Source organism: Hylobates moloch, unplaced genomic scaffold (assembly GCF_009828535.3).
Source record: "Hylobates moloch isolate HMO894 unplaced genomic scaffold, HMol_V3 SCAFFOLD_3, whole genome shotgun sequence".
NCBI lineage: Eukaryota > Metazoa > Chordata > Mammalia > Primates > Hylobatidae > Hylobates > Hylobates moloch.
Genome location: NW_026652278.1, coordinates 92822036 through 92839411, shown reverse-complemented (window position 1 = coordinate 92839411; position 17376 = coordinate 92822036). Strand labels below are relative to the sequence as shown.

Sequence of the window (17376 nt, the reverse complement as noted above, 5' to 3'; positions counted from 1 at the left end):
TTCCTATCAATGTGTCATTGCTTTTAGGTTCTCTGAGCAGAAACAGCTAAAGGATGTGTGCGTTTGTATAAACCTGTAGGTTCATGCAGATATTTTCAACTCTAATTCAATATACTACAGGGTTAATCTTCTCATTCCCCTTTCCATATTTAAACTTACCTTTTCCAATAATGGGAAAACATGGTGGCTGTTACCATTAATGTGTTTGCTTGTTTGCTTAAACTTAAAATGCACAAAAAAGATTACCAAGCCATACAGTGATGAAAACCAAACATATAACTAGAGCTCAATATTTATTTGTAGTTCTCATTCTGGAGTTGAATTTACATGGAGGAATGAATCTTAGTTATTATAACAGGTGAGTTTGGACAATGCCTGCAGCTGTGTAACCCACAATTTGATTATGTAACAGAACATTGCCATCACTCTAAGAACGTTTCCTCATACTCCTTTCTAATCAAGTTCTATTAGTACACACTCCTTATAGGAAAAAACTGCTAAACTGTTTTTCAAAGTAGTTGTGCCATTTTACACTCTTACCAGCAATAAGAGTTACTGCACATTCTCATCAACATTTGGTATTGTCACTTTATAACTTTAGCCATTCTCGTGTGTGTGTGTCTGTGTGTGTGTGTGTGTGTGTGTGTATAATAGGAGTATCTCACTGTGGCTTTAACTTGCTATTCACTGATGACTAATGGTGAATACTGTTTACATGCATTTTCATCATTTGTGTATCCTTTGTGTATCTGCTTTTAGAAAAAATATACTCAACTTTTATTTTATTGTCATTTTAATATTAACGTAAAAGTTCTTTATATATTCTGCAGGGAAATCTATTATAAGCTATATGTATTAAAACACTTTTTCTCCATTCATAGCATGCTTGTTTGCTTAATGCTGTCTTTTTATGTGCGAAGTTTTTAATTTTGATCAAGTCTAATTATTGAGCTTACTTTAATGGTTATGAATTTATTTGCCATCACTGAGGTCACAAACTTATTCTCCTATGTGTGCTTTAAGGTGCTTTATACTTTGGGATTTAAGATTTAGGTACGTGATTCATCTTGATTTCTGTGCATGATTTGAGATAGAATTCAAGGTTTATTTGGTGGTTACACACAAAGCTGTGGAAGTTGTGCTGTATGTGAACTACTCTGCCACTACTGCAAGTGCATTCCCTTCTTTACTTCTCTTTTGATATCATTTTTTACCTCTTTTCCCATTGACATCTATAAGAATGAGTAATCTGACATGTTTTTCTTTTAAGTTTTAAGCTTCAGGATTTCCTATGATTCTTACTATCATTATGGTTAAACATATTTTCCTAATTATTCTTCTAATTTAAATTGTATTTTTTCGCCTTAACTCTTTAATCCAGAGTTTTGTATATATTCTACAACAGGAGTTCAGTTTCTTTTCATTTTAGTTCCTGAACACTTCATCTTCAATCTTTAGAATTTATTTATTAAATATAAATGTATTTCTTTAGCTCTCAAAATTTCTGATTTTAATAGCATTATATAATATATATGCATGTATATATATAAATATACTTTGGAATTTGATATTTTAACATAGTAAATGATATTGCTATGTCTCAATACTTTTTTCAGGTCTCGTTATAAGTAGCCAACAATTATAATTACAATTTTTTTTGAAAAAGGCATTGTCCCTTCTTGTTATATTTCTTTCTAAATATTTTATAATTTTTACAGTTTCTGTGCTAGTAAATTTTGATTCTCTGTATCTACTCATCTGTTTCTTTAGTGTTGGGGGCAGTGGTTTGCTCTGTGACCTCAATTCTCCTATGGATCTAAGTTTGGTCAGCTTTTTTCTTACTATGTGAATGGAACAGATGACTTCTAAGCTCTTTACATGCCAGACAAGAGGTCGTAGTGTAGTGTTTTCAAGATTCATCTATGTTTTATCATGTATCAGCAAATTATTCTTTTTTTTTTAATACTTTAAGTTTTAGGGTACATGTACACAACATGCAGGTTAGTTACATATGTATACATGTGCCATGTTGGTGTGCTGCACCCATTAACTCGTCATTTAACATTAGGTATATCTCCTAATGCTATCCCTCTCCTCTCCCCCCACCCCACAACAGGCCCTGTTGTGTGATGTTCCCCTTCCTGTGTCCATGTGTTCTCATTGTTCAATTCCCACCTGTGAGTGAGAACATGCGGTGTTTGGTTTTTTGTCCTTGCGATAGTTTGCTGAGAATGATAGTTTCCAGCTTCATCCATGTCCCTATGAAGGACATGAATTCATCCTTTTTCATGGCTGCATAGTATTCCATGGTGTATATGTGCCACATTTTCTTAATCCAGTCTATCATTGTTGGACATTTGCGTTGATTCCAAGTCTTTGCTATTGTGAATAGTGCTGCAATAAACATATGTGTGCATGTGTCTTTATAGCAGCATGATTTATAATCCTTTGGGTATATACCAAATAATGGGATTGCTGGGTCAAATGGTATTTCTAGTTCTAGATCCCTGAGGAATCGCCACACTGACTTCCACAATGGTTGAACTAGTTTACAGTCCCACCAACAGTGTAAATGTGTTCCTATTTCTCCACATCCTCTCCAGCACCTGTTGTTTCCTGACTTTTCAATGATCACCATTCTAACTGGTGTGAGATGGTATCTCATTGTGGTTTTGATTTGCATTTCTCTGATGGCCAGTGATGATGAGCATTTTCTCATGTGTCTTTTGACTGCATAAATGTCTTCTTTTGAGAAGTGTCTGTTCGTATCCGTCACCCACTTTTCGATGGGGTTGTTTGTTTTTTTCTTGTAAATTTGTTTGAGTTCATTATAGATTCTGGATACTAGCCCTTTGTCAGATGAGTAGATTGCAAAAATTTTCTCCCATTTTGTAGGTTGCCTCTTCACTCTGATGGTAGTTTCTTTTGCTGTGCAGAACCTCTTTAGTTTAATTAGATCCTATTTGTCAATTTTGGCTTTTGTTGCCATTGCTTTTGGTGTTTTAGACATGAAGTCCTTGCCCATGCCTATGTCCTGAATGGTATTGCCTAGGTTTTCTTCTAGGGTTTTTATGGTTTTAGGTCTAACATTTAGGTCTTTAATCCATCTTGAATTAATTTTTGTATAAGGTGTAAGGAAGGGATACAGTTTCAGCTTTCTACATATGGCTAGCCAGCACCATTTATTAAATAGGGAATCATTTCCCCATTTCCGAGCACCATTTATTAAATAGAGAATCGTTTCCCCATTTCTTGTTTTTGTCAGGTTTGTCAAAGATTAGATGGTTGTAGATATGTGGCATTATTTCTGAGGGCTCTGTTCTGTTCCATTGATCTATATCTCTGTTTTGGTACCAGTACCATGCTCTTTTGGTTACTGTGGCCTTGTAGTATAGTTGGAAGTCAGGTAGCCTGATGCCTCCAGCTTTGTTCTTTTGGCTTAGGATTGACTTGGCAATGGGGCTCTTTTTTGGTTCCATATGAACTTTAAAGTAGTTTTTTCCAATTCTGTGAAGAAAGTCATTGGTAGCTTAATGGGGATGGCATTGAATCTATAAATTACATTGGGCAGTATGGCCATTTTCACGATATTGATTCTTCCTATCCATGAGCATGGAATGTTCTTCCATTTGTTTGTATCCTCTTTTATTTCCTTGAGCAGTGGTTTGTAGTTCTCCTTGAAGAGGTCCTTCACATCCCTTGTAAGTTGGATTCCTAGGTATTTTATTCTCTTTGAAGCAAATGTGAATGGGAGTTCACTCATGGTTTGGCTCTCTGTTTGTCTGTTATTGGTGTACAAGAATGCTTGTGATTTTTGCACATTGATTTTGTATCCTGAGACTTTGCTGAAGTTGCTTATCAGCTTAAGGAGATTTTGGGCTGAGACGATGGGATTTTCTAGATATACAATCATGTCATCTGCAAACAGGGACAATTTGACTTCCTCTTTTCCTAATTGAATACCCTTTATTTCCTTCTCCTGCCTAATTGCCCTGGCCAGAACTTCCAACACTATGTTGAATAGGAGTGGTGAGAGAGGGCATCCCTGTCTTGTGCCAGTTTTCAAAGGGAATGCTTCCAGTTTTTGCCCATTCAGTATGATATTGGCTGTGGGTTTATCATAGATACCTCTTATTATTTTGAGATACGTCCCATCAATACCTAATTTATTGAGAGTTTTTAGCATGAAGCGTTGTTGAATTTTGTCAAAGGCCTTTTCTGCATCTATTGAGATAATCATATGGTTTTTGTCATTGGTTCTGTTTATGTGCTGGATTACATTTATTGATTTGAACCAGCCTTGCATCCCAGGGATGAAGCCCAATTGATCATGGTGGATAAGCTTATGGTGGATAAGCTTATGTTGAACCAGCCTTGCATCCCAGGGATGAAGCCCAATTGATCATGGTGGATAAGCTTTTTGATGTGCTGCTGGATGCGGTTTACCAGTATTTTATTGAGGATTTTTGCATCGATGTTCATCAAGGATATTGGTCTAAAATTCTCTTTTTTTGTTGTGTCTCTGCCAGGCTTTGGTATCAGGATGATGCTGGCCTCATAAAATGAGGTAGGGAGGATTCCCTCTTTTTCTATTGATTGGAATAGTTTCAGAAGGAATGGTACCAGCTCCTCCTTGTACCTCTGGTAGAATTCGGCTGTGAATCCATCTGGTCCTGGACTTTTGTTGGTTGGTAAGCTACTAATTATTGCCTCAATTTCAGAGTCTGTTATTGGTCTATTCAGAGATTCAACTTCTTCCTGGTTTAATCTTGGGAGGAGTGTATGTGTCAAGGAATTTATCCATTTCTTCTACATTTTCTAGTTTGTTTGCGTAGAGGTGTTTATGGTATTATCTGATGGTAGTTTCTATTTTTGTGGGATCAGTGGTGATATCCCCTTTATCATTTTTTATTGCATCTGTTTGATTCTTCTCTCTTTTCTTCTTTATTAGTCTTGCTAGTGGTCTGTCCATTTTGTTGATCTTTTCAAAAAAACAGCCCCTGGATTCATTGATTTTTTGAAGAGTTTTTTGTGTCTCTATCTCCTTTAGTTCTGCTCTGATCTTAGTTATTTCTTGCCCTCTGCTAGCTTTTGAATGTGTTTGCTCTTGCTTCTCTAGTTCTTTTAATTGTGATGTTAGGGTGTCAATTTTAGATCTTTCCTGCTTTCTCTTGTGGGCATTTAGTGCTATAAATTTCCCTCTACACACTGTTTTGAACATGTCCCAGAGATTCTGGTATGTTGTGTCTTTGTTCTCGTTGGTTTCAAAGAACATCATTAATTCTGCCTTCATTTCGTTATGTACCCAGTAGTCATTCAGGAGCAGGTTGTTCAGTTTCCATGTAGTTGAACGATTTTGAGTGAATTTCTTAATCCTGAGTTCTAGTTTGATTGCACTGTGGTCTGAGAGACAGTTTGTTATAATTTCTGTGCTTACATTTGCTGAGGAGTGCTTTACTTCCAATTAAGTGGTCAATTTTGGAATAGGTGTGGTGTGGTGCTGAAAAGAATGTATATTCTGTTGATTTGGGGTGGAGAGTTCTGTAGATGTCTATTAGGTCCACTTGGTGCAGGGCTGAGTTCAATTCCTGGGTATCCTGGTTAACTTTCTGTCTCGCTGATCTGTCTAATGTTGACAGTGGCGTGTTAAAGTCTCCCACTATTATTGTGTGGGAGTCTAAGTCTCTTTCTAGGTCTCTAAGGACTTGCTTTATGAAGCTGGATCCTCCTCTATTGGGTGCATATATATTTAGGATAGTTAGCTCTTCTTGTGGAATTGATCCCTTTACCATTATGTAATGGCCCTCTTTTTCTCTTTTGATCTTTGTTGGTTTAAAGTCTGTTTTATCCGAGACTAGGATTGCAACCCTTGCCTTCTTTTGTTTTCCATTTGCTTGTTAGATCTTCCTCCATCCCTTTATTTTGAGCCTATGTGTGTCTTTGCACACGAGATGGGTCTCCTGAATACAGCACATTGATGGGTCTTGACTCTTTATCCAATTTGCCAGTCTGTGTCTTTTAACTGGAGCTTTTAGCCCATTTACATTTAAGGTTAATATTGTTATGTGTGAATTTGATCCTGTCATTATGATGTTAGCTGGTTATTTTGCTCGTTAGTTGATGCAGTTTCTTCCTAGCCTCGATGGTCTTTACAATTTGGCATGTTTTTGCAGTGGCTGGTACCGGTTGTTCCTTTCCATGTTTAGTTCTTCCTTCAGGAGCTCTTTTAGGGCAGGCCTGGTGGTGACAAAATCTCTCAGCATTTGCTTGTCTGTAAAGGATTTTATTTCTCCTTCACTTATGAGGCTTAGTTTGGCTGGATATGAAATTCTGGGTTGAAAATTAATTTCTTTAAGAATGTTGAATATTGGCCCCCACTCTCTTCTGGCTTGTAGAGTTTCTGCCGAGAGATCCACTGTTAGTCTGATGGGCTTCCCTTTGTGGGTAACCTGACCTTTCTCTCTGGCTGCCCTTAACATTTTTTCCTTTATTTCAACTTTGGTTAATCTGACAATTATGTGTCTTGGAGTTGCTCTTCTCGAGGAGTATCTTTGTGGCGTTCTCTGTATTTCCTGAATTTGAATGTTAGTTTGCCTTGCTAGATTAAGGAGGTTCTCCTGGATAATATCCTGCAGAGTGTTTTCCAACTTGGTTCCATTCTTCCCGTCACTTTCAGGTACACCAATCAGATGTAGATTTGGTCTTTTCACATAGTCCCATATTTCTTGGAGGCTTTGTTCATTTCTTTTTATTCTTTTTTCTCTAAACTTCTCTTCTCACTTCATTTCATTCATTTGATCTTCCATCACTGATACCCTGTCTTCCAGTTAATCGAATCAGCTACTGAGGCTTGTGCATTTGTCATGTAGTTCTCATGCCATGGTTTTCAGCTCCATCAGGTGCTTTAAGGACTTCTCTGCATTGGTTATTCTAGTTAGCCATTCATCTATATTTTTCTCAAGGTTTTTAACTTCTTTGCCATGGGTTTGAACTTCCTCCTTTAGCTCGGAGTAGTTTGATTGTCTGAAGGCTTCTTCCCTCAACTCATCGAAGTCATTCTCCATCCAGCTTTGTTCCGTTCATTATTCTTTTCTACTAATGGAATAGTCTGTACCACATTTTGTTTATCCATTCACCAATTGGTGGGCCTTTGGATTGTTTTCACTTTTAGACTATTTTGAATGATGCTGCTATGAACATTCATGTGCCATTCTTTTTGTGGATATATATTTTCATATATCTTGGATATATACCTATTAGTGGAATTGCTGGGTTGTGTAGGAAATTTATATTTAATTTTTAGGAAGCTGCCACACTACTTTTTAAAGTGGCTGTACCATTTTACCATCCCACCAGCACTGTGTGAGTGTTCTCATTTATCTATGTCCTTGCCATCATTTGTTATTGTCTGTCTTTCTTATGATAGTCATTGTAGCAGGTATGAATTTTTGATATTTTTAAATGAGAAATAATGCATATATACATGGTTAAAATGCAAATGATATAGAAAAGTATACAATTAATAATTAAAATCACTTTTCCTTCACCAAATCCTGTCTCAAAGGGTAACTAGTCTCAAGCTTTTTGTATAATATAAAGAGAAAACCTGTTTAGAGTAATATGCATCCTATGCTGAAAGTCATACATATATATTTTTTATACATACATATATAATTATATTCAATTATAAAGATATATAAATATATTAACATAAATGTGTATATAATTTAATATAAAATGTATATTTATTATTATTTATTAAAAGAAATCACACATCTTTTCTTCAACTTAACTCTCTTTTTACTTCAATAGCTTTGTGGGGGTACAAGTTGTCTTTTGTCCCCTGGCTGAATTGTATGGTGGTGAAATCTAGGATTTTGTGCACCCGTCACCTGAGTTGTGTGCATTATACCCAATAGGTAGTTATTCATCCCTCACCCACCTGTCATCCTCTCCCCTTCTGAGCCTCCAGTGTCCATTATACCACTCTGTATGCCTTTGTGTGCCCATAGCTTAGCTGCCACTTATAAGTGAGAACATGTGGTATTTGGTTTCCGATTCGAGTTACTTCACTTAGAATAATGGCCTCCAGTTCCATCCAAGTTGCTGCAAAAGACATTATTTCGTTACTTTTTATGGCTGAGTAGTATTCCATGGTGTGTGTATATGTGTGTGTGTATACACACACATATGTATGTGCATATATAAATAAAATATATATCTACACACACCAACATATCTACACACACACACACACACATATACACACATATATATCCTCACCACATTTTCTTTATCCACTCATCATTGCTTTTGGGGTCTTAGTCATAAATTCTTTGCCTAGGCCAATGCCCAGAAGAATTTTATGTAGGTTTTCTTGTAGAATTTTTATGGTTTCAGGTCTTAGATTTAAGTCTTTAATTCATCTTGAGTCAATTTTTGTACATGGTGAGAGATAGGGATCCAGTTTCATTCTCTACATGTGGCTATCAAATTTTCCCAGCATCATTTATTGAATTGGATGTTGTTTTCCCAATTTATGTTTTTGTATGCTTCATCAAAGATCATTTGGCTGAGGTATTTGGCTTTATTTTTGGATTCTCTATTCTGTTCCATTAGTCTATGTATTTACTTTTATACCAGTACTATCCTTTTGGCATCTTTGTCATGAAATCTTTGCCTGATTCTATGTCCAGAATGGCATTGCCTAGGTTGTCTTCCAGGGTTTTTATAGTTTGGGATTTTACATTTAAGTCTTTAATCCATCTTGAGTTAATTTTTAATTAATAAGGTTTTAATTTAATAAGGTTTTAATTTAATAAGGTTTAAGGAAGTGGTCCAGTTTCAATCTTCTGCATATGGCTAGCCAGTTATCCCAGCACCATTTATTGAACAGGGAGTCCTTTCCCTATTGCTTGTTTTTGTCAGGTTTGTCAAAGATCAGATGGCTGTAGATGTGTGGCCTTACTTCTGGGCCCTCTATTCTGTTTCATTGGTCGGTGTGTCTGTTTTTGTACCAATACCATGCTGTTTTGGTTACTGTAGCCTTGTATCATATCTTGAAAGTCTTTCCATATCAGCACATCCAAATCACTCAAATTATTTTTAAGTCCTTTATATTTGGATCTATCATAGCTTATGAGCCTCTGTTAAATAGGCACTTTGGTTGTTTCCAGTTTTTTCTATGTAACAAACAATGTTGCAACAAAGATTATTGAAATCAAGAGATATTTTATGACTCCATCTTAGTTTCCATTAGCTTAAAGATGAGTCTTCTGCCTAAAATGGACTTCCTGTTATTTTCTCCCTGATACGAAGTTAATTTTCTTGCGGCTTACAAATTGGCCTCTCATTTAAAACTGACTGATTTTTTGAAGAATCATAGGCATATTAAGTATATACATTTTTTTGTATACCAAAATACAAAATTCCAGTGAATTGGAACTTTTTGAATGTCTCCATTAAGACTTCTTAAAGTGTGGTCTCTGGGCTAGCAGCGTGGGCATGGCCTGGGAACTTCTAAGAAATGCAGTTTCTTGGGCACCAACCCCAGAACTACTGAATCAGAAGCTCTGGGTTCAGGTCCAGAAATCTGTTTTAGTTAAGTTGTCTGAGTGATTCGGTTGCTAGCTAAAGTTGGAGAACCATTATCTATATTTATAATGCTCTAAGTTGAGAATGTCACAGCATCATTTCTATAAAAACAATAGGTAGGTAGATTTATATACTACTTTCTATTTTCATTGTTTATATTATTCATATATTCTGTTTTCCATGATATCATATACAATAAATATTGTATCAACTAGAGTAAAATTAAACTTTTTTCAATTAACACATAACTTTTCTTTAAAGTGTTACATGCTGCTACCCGAAAATCTGTACCACACCCATACTTTTGAGAATGAAGGAAATTCTGAGCAAGATAAGCAACATGACAAATTCAGAAATGCAGGGAAGGAAATTGCAAGTATAGAAGCCTTTTGAAAATAACACTGACTCGTGTGGACGGTGCTTATTGAAAAACAGCCGGAAATACAGTGGATCAACAGGGTAGGCCCAGATCACAGAAGGCCTGACCAGGCAGTGGTGAGTTTGAAAGTTTCAAATTACTTTATTACTTTTCTTTTCAATTTTAAAAAAGTTATGCAATTATCTTTTAAATCACAAATAATAAAAATATTCACCCTATTCAAAATATTAATTTTTTGAACAATGCATAACCAACTTAGAAAAAGGAAAAGATGTAAAAAATATATGACAATAACCTGATATGTGTTAAGCACATTTTTTAGAATTGGTAATGGCACAAAATACAACTGCTAATAATTTTAAAGATGTGATTCTTACCAATCAAATGTTTTATAACACTGAAATATTATTTGTAACTGCATTTTTACTATCCCCTGAAGAGCATAAATATTATTGGCTATAAAATTGTCCTAAACTCAATCTGGGTTATCACTGACATAAATATTTAGACTTGCAGAATATTCTTTTATGCCTTAAATTTTCCTATTTTTCCCCAGCAAGAATCAGAGGAATGATCAGTAATATTAATCTAAATATTCTGGAGTTATGTTTCTGCCAAAAAAAATAAAGAAAATTGGATTTCTACTCAAATAAAATAAAGTGAAATAAAATGACTGAAATAGTTCCCATCCTTTATAGTCTCCCATTGTAAAGATATTATTTACATTTTATATAGTAACGAAAAATGAACAATTTATATGGTTAGAAAAACTCATGAATTCAACCTAATGAAACTGTCAAGAGAAAATAAATGGAGAAATTATTCCCTAATGATCAATTATTCTCTAAAACTGTGAAAGATCCCAGAGGTAACATAAATGTGAACTATATTAATAACTCTGGTGAGGGTTTTGGAGAGAATATATGCAGAAATGAATAGCAGAATTGTTATTGCAAGTTGCCGATAATTGGGTTGTGAATAAAGTGGATTTTATGTTTCTTTCTATAATTATTTTTATAGTTTTAGTTTAGTATAGAAGACTACCTGCAATGGATGGTGATTGTTAGGGTTATCTAAACTAGATCCAATCCAGCTTCTCACTTTGCCCCTATGAACTACCCGGATAACAATGCCAGCTGTATCTTAATTCCCATTAGTTAAGTCTGGGATTCAGCAGGCTTTTCTATAAAACATGGAGGAAGTTTTATTTTGACTGAAGCTCTGCCTTTATAGATACTTGTTTGATTAAATGAGGTAATGCATTTTCTAAATCAGTACTTTTCAATCCTAAATACAAAATAGAACTCACCTGGGGCTTTTAAAACCTACCAATTTTCTGCCTCGCATCCCCAGACCAATTAAACCAGATTCTCTATGTGATTCTAATACTCAGCCAGAGTTGAGAACCATGGAGCTTATTGTTTAAAGAGGATACAAGGGAAATAAACTAATGCCCAAGCCCATATGCAAATGGTTGCAGTTGATTTTTTTTTTTAATCCAGGTCCTGTAGCTACTGGCAGAGGAGACCCAGTTTATAGATTCAAGCTATCTTGGCTTCATTTAAATGGTCCTCCTCCTAGACCATCTTTTTCATGGCAATTATGACTCCTCTTCTCAGCACTTTTCAGTAGAATGTTTTGTGATATAAAAATATTCCACACCTGTGCCCTACAGTATGGGAGGTATGATTCATTTGTGGCTCTTGGGCTCTTTATATGTGGGTAGTGTGACCGGGAATCTAGATTTTTAATTTTACATACATTTGATTAAACATAAATAATCCATGTGGCTTGTGGTTCCCATATTGAACTGTGCAACTCCAGAATTACCAGTGATCCAATAGCCACCAGGACCTGGGAAGGCAGTGAGCTATTCAGAGGGATATACAGGAAATATTTCTGCTATTATTAGTTGAATCAGTCATTAGACTGGTTCAACTAAAAATAGCTCCCTGGAGAAGTAGGAGCAGGAATAGTCTTTCAACTGAGCTTTGGAGTAAAATGTAATACTTTTTCAGGACAGCAGGATAACCCTTAATATTGAGCAGGGGATGCCAGTTTCAACCAATGACTCTAATTGGCTCAAATTAGGCCAGAATCAGGGCAAATGTGAATAGGGTCTAGGGTCTTTGAAAGACTTTGGCTGCCATCAAAGATAAGGCTAGTCCCAGATTATGAGGTAGTCAGATCTAAGAATGAATACTTAGTGAACCCTGGAAATTCAAAAATTCCTTTGGTTCTATTCTGAGAAACCTAATAGCTGACAACTTGCTGGAGATCATATGGAATGCTTTAAATAAACTGAATGACAACAGGGAGTATTTCTCTAGTCTTTTGAATGTGTTTTTCTTTTGATTGATCTAATGATGGTGCTGCTAAAGACAAATCTGAACTGCTGAAGCCAAAAATTAATGGGAAGTCTGTTTTGGTATATAAATTAGGATATTATCTTCATCAACAAATGCTGTCCAGAAAGAAAGCAGTGGAAGAATAATATTTTATTCATAAAATGTATGGGGCCATTCATGCTATTAAGGCCATTCAAATTGGCAAGGGCCCCTCTAGTACACCATTCTTTACTTGTCACTATCTCTAATTTTTTTTATTTAATTTAAGTTCTGGGATACATGTGTAGGACGTGCAGGTTTGTTACATAGGTAAACATGTGCCGTGGTTGTTTGCTGCACCCATCAAACTTATCCTCATCCTTATCCTTTTTTTCTTAAATTTTGATTATCATCTAAGTTTAATATAAATATATATGTTTGAAATAGTAATAAAAAAGGAAGAACTGAATTGCATCCATAGCAGGACAAGCTTCCTCATACGTTAAAGAGGTGTTCAGAAAATTCCATACAGTATCTGCTAAATAAACATGTTTCGCAGCTTCGCAAATATTATATGATTGCAGCATCCATGATTTGAAGTAAAACAGCATTTGCTTTCTTCTGCTGGAGGTCATTGCTTGGGGCGATATGCATGTTCTTAGACCTACAGCCTTAAGGAAGGGTTTGGGGGTGGCTCAGTGCATGGCCCCAGTGCAGACACTTCCAAACCCCAAACAATAAATCAACCAACCAAATACACAAACATCAAACAATTGTCTCCTTTGAGTTCCTCTTGACCGAATGGAGGCTCAGCAAGGACTGCTGTAGAAGGTACATTAACAGACTTTGGAATGAGGATAATACCTTAATACCTAGGTATTAAGCCTCGCATGCATTAGCTGTTTTTCCTGATGCTCTCCCTCCCTCCACCCACAATAGGCCCCAGTGTGTGTTGTTCCCCTCCTTGTGTCCATGCATTCTCATTGTTCAGCTCTCACTTATAAGTGAGAACCTGTGGTGATTGGTTTTCTGTTCCTGCATTAGTTTGCTGAGTACCATGGCTTCCAGCTCCGTCCATGTCCCTGCAAACGACATGATCTCATTCCTTTTTATGGCTACATAGTATTCCATGGTGTATGTGTACATTTTCTTTATCCAGTCTACCATTGATGGGCATTTGGGTTGATTCCATGTCTTTGCTATTATACATAGTGCTGAAATGAACATATGTGCATATATATTTATAATAGAATGGTTTACATTCCTTTGGGTATATACCCAGTAATGGGATTGCTGGGTCAAATGGTATTTCTGGTTCTAGATCTTTGAGGAATGGCCACACTGTCTTCCACAATGGTGGAACACTCCCACCAACAGTGTAAAAGCATTCCTATTTCTCCATAGCATCGCCAGCATCTGCTGTTTCTTGACTTTTTAATAATCGCCATTCTGACTGGTGTGAGACGGTATCTCATTGTGGCTTTGATTTGCATTTCTCTAATGATTAGTGATGTGGAGCTTTTCTTCATATGTTTGTTGGCCACATAAATGTCTTCTTTCGAGAAGTGTCTGTTCATGTCTTTTGCCTGCTTTTTAATGGGGTTGTTTTTTTCTTCAAATTTGTTTGAGTTCCTTGTAGATTCTGTATGTTAGACCTTTGTCAGGTGGATAGACGGCAAAAATTTTCTCCCATTCTGTAGGTTGTCTGTTCACTCTGATAATAGTTTCTTTTGCTGTGCAGCAGCTCTTTAGTTTAGTTAGATCCCATTTGTCAATTTTTGCTTTTGTTGCAATTGCTTTTGACATTTTCATCATGAAATCTTTGCCCATGCCTATATTGGTATTGCCTAGATTTTCTTCTAGGATTTGTATAGTTTTGGGTCATCTAAGTCTTTAATCCATCTTGAGTTAATTTTTGTATAAGGTGCAAGGAAGGAGTCCAGCTTCAATCTTCTGCATATGGCTAGCCAGTTATCACAGAACCATTTATTAGACAGGGCATCCTTTCCCTATTGCTTGTTTTTGTCAGGTTTGTTGAAGATCAGATGGCTGTAGATGTGCAGTCTTAGTTCTGAGCTCTCTATTCTGTTCCATTGGTCTATGTGTCTGTTTTTGTACCAATACCAGTTGTTTTGGTTAAGGCTACACTATCTCTAATTTAAATCAAATTGTTAGTGTTCTAAACATTCAGGAGATCAGATATCAACAGAAGTGACTAGTAAGATAATGTTACCATTTGATGCCACAGTACTTTCTTAGAGGCAAAAATCCCATTTTTCTTTTTCAAGAAAAACGTAATTACTTTTGGGGAGGGTTTGAGGAACTTCTTTTCTCCCTTCATAAGTTGGTGGCTAACATTTTGCACAGGGGCCATGATTCCAGGTGCAGAGACAAAAGGTATGTTCACTGGGGAGTTCCTAGGTACCAGTTGATTATAGAGTTATCGTTATGATGCAGGGGCAACTGCCTACTTCTGATTTTAAAAATGGTTCTCAGTGTGTTGTGTTCTTATCTATGTCAATGAGCACTGGGGTGGCAAATAACATTAAATTTTTAATAGGTTGTAGGCATTAATTATAACTTATAAGATATGAATTTTCAACAAAATTATTGAGCCATTGGGCCAAGGAATAAGTGGTGTTGATCACTAAAATTCGGGGAACTCGTAACTTTTAACTGAATGAGATCTTGGTGCATGAAGCCTGAAACTTTCATTTATCATTGTTTAAATCTAAAGGCAGGAACTCCCACTCAGAGTTTCACTGAGACAAAGACTGCAGTCTCTGAATTCACAGATTGAAACTTAGAAAAGGCCTTTTGATTGCTGTCTTTTCCTAACCCTTTTATCACCTTCCTAGCCAGCCAGTCATGTACCCAAATTGCAGATGGTAAGCTTACAGGCTGGGTGCTCATGGTCAACATGTCTTTACCTGCCCCCCACACCCCACAATTATAGGCATAATTTGTTTGCAAAGAGCACAGAATTCTCAAACCCTTCAGTTTGGGCAGAGGTCACAGTAGCAAAATGTATGTGTGGATACAATCTCGCCTGTGAGATATCATCTTCTCATAGTTAAGTCTGTCAGTTCAGAGCACACATTCATCATCGAGGATCACGACACAAGTTCATCTAACTTGCTTAAGGACATAAAGCTCATAAGCAACAGATAAAGGGTGGGTAACTAGATGATTGGACTCTACAGACAATGAGTTTAACCTCTAGTATATACTCCATCACAAGGACAAAGTCCATAAGAGCCAGTCTCATAATGTTAAAGAAAAATTTTTGACACTTGATAAACATGGTAAGGAAGACTTTATTAAAGACCATTGCAATAGAAGAGGGAGATTCAACTCCAAGTACAGCAAGGAAAGCTAAGAATTTATAGACAAAGAGCAGAGTGAAGGGGTCAGCAGGTGGAAAGTTATTAAGAGGAGATATCAAGTGTACAGGGATTCTTAACTGGCCTAACAAGATTCTTCTTAGAGGCAGATTAAGGACTTAGACATTAAGGGCAAGGGGTGAGAAACTTGGTTAGATATCAAGCATGGGAGATTCTCGCTAAACTGACTTAGCAGGATTTTTGCTTAAGGCAGGCCAAGGATGAGGCCTAGTTGAGAAGAGGGCTTAGAGAAGCCTAACTAAAGTTTGAACAAGGAGAGAGTCATTGTCAATGTTCAGCTAAAAAGAATATTTTAGCATTGAAAGATCATTGATTTTTGAAAAGAGCTCTAGAAAGTATTTTGAAAAATGCCTTTCAATTAGTGGAAAATATGCCTCAACATCAAGACATGCACAAGACTGAACATTTCAGAAAGGTTTGTATGTGTGTATATTAGAAGTTGAATTAAATAAAATAATTATAATTACTTGTTGATTTATTTTCAGAATGTGTCTTTACCATATGGAACAATTTTGAACTTCTAAGATCAAGGCTTTTTGTTGCTGAGGGTAAGAAAGGAGCTCTGTGTTGAGGTTCCAGCTTGCTTCTATTCACCAGTGTCCCTGTAGTGCTTTCTGGTGTGATGTAAAATCAATTAAACAAAATTTGTGCTCTTCATGTTTTGAAAATGTATGGTTCTTTAAGTGTCATATTATTTGCAAGTCTATTCTGTATGATCCTCTAATAGAGAAAAGTCACCTCCATACATTTCTTACACTTCCAGTTAAAGGAATTTAATTTAAAAAAGAGAGTATCTTGCTTTACTTTCTCTCATATTAAAACTAGAAATGTATGGAAGAGATCAGAACAAAGTATTTATTTATATAACATTTATTAAACCTAGTGAGGCTACAAAGCAATTTACCAGATTTAGGTGAACTATGAAAGATATTGTTTATAAACTCAAAGAACTTATGCTGTGTGGGAATGTTTTCATGAAAATTAAGTTTGATACTAGTTAAAATGATAATTACTTCACTGACACTAGTTAAGAGGAACATTGAAAAGGATTATGTGAAAAATTTCTTGTAAACATTAAATGTTAGGAATCCAGTGTCTTCATATTGTCTTATTTTCTCTTTTGGCCCTGAGACTGATGAATTTTCATTATAGTCACCATCATCTCTAATCATATGCCTCTTTTTATGTGACAATTTGTCTTACTTTTTAGAATTTGTATCAGCTTCTAATATTTCTAAATAGCATTAATATTTTGGTTTCTTATTTACTTGATAACCCAAATGAAAAAGACAAAATGAAAGAATAGTATTATATATTTAATTAGATCTTATTCAGAATCCAAAAATTATCACACCATTTCAAAGCCTGCTTATATTGGTAGGCTACTGCTTCAGTGAAAAAAAATCAGTAAGTATTTCAATTTCTGTGTTTAATAGTTTAACTCTTTCACATGTTACTAGAGGAGCTCAGTATATAATAGACAGTAGTTGTGGATCCCAGAGATAGATTCGAATTGGGTTCTTTGTCATATCCGTGGTGCCTCTCAGTAGTACACAGACACATTTTAATGAAAAACAGATATATTCTCCATCAGGATAGTAAGTTAGTCTTGAAAAATGACAGGCTTTAATTTGAGACTTAAGTAAAGGATAACAGTTTATCCCATTTCACC

At 35.9% G+C, this 17376-nt stretch overlaps 1 protein-coding gene across 1 annotated transcript in view; it reads left to right on the top strand.

Annotated features, from left to right (window-relative positions):
- LOC116461863 (coiled-coil domain-containing protein 7-like) overlaps window positions 1–16361 on the top strand; it is a 286960-nt gene extending 270599 nt beyond the window's left edge. Inside the window, 2 exon segments of the mRNA XM_058436561.1 lie at window positions 9856–10089; window positions 16190–16361. Of these exon segments, the coding sequence (XP_058292544.1) occupies window positions 9856–9902 (47 nt within the window). The 3' untranslated portion in view covers window positions 9903–10089; window positions 16190–16361.
- Window positions 16362–17376: the final 1015 nt, after the last annotated feature.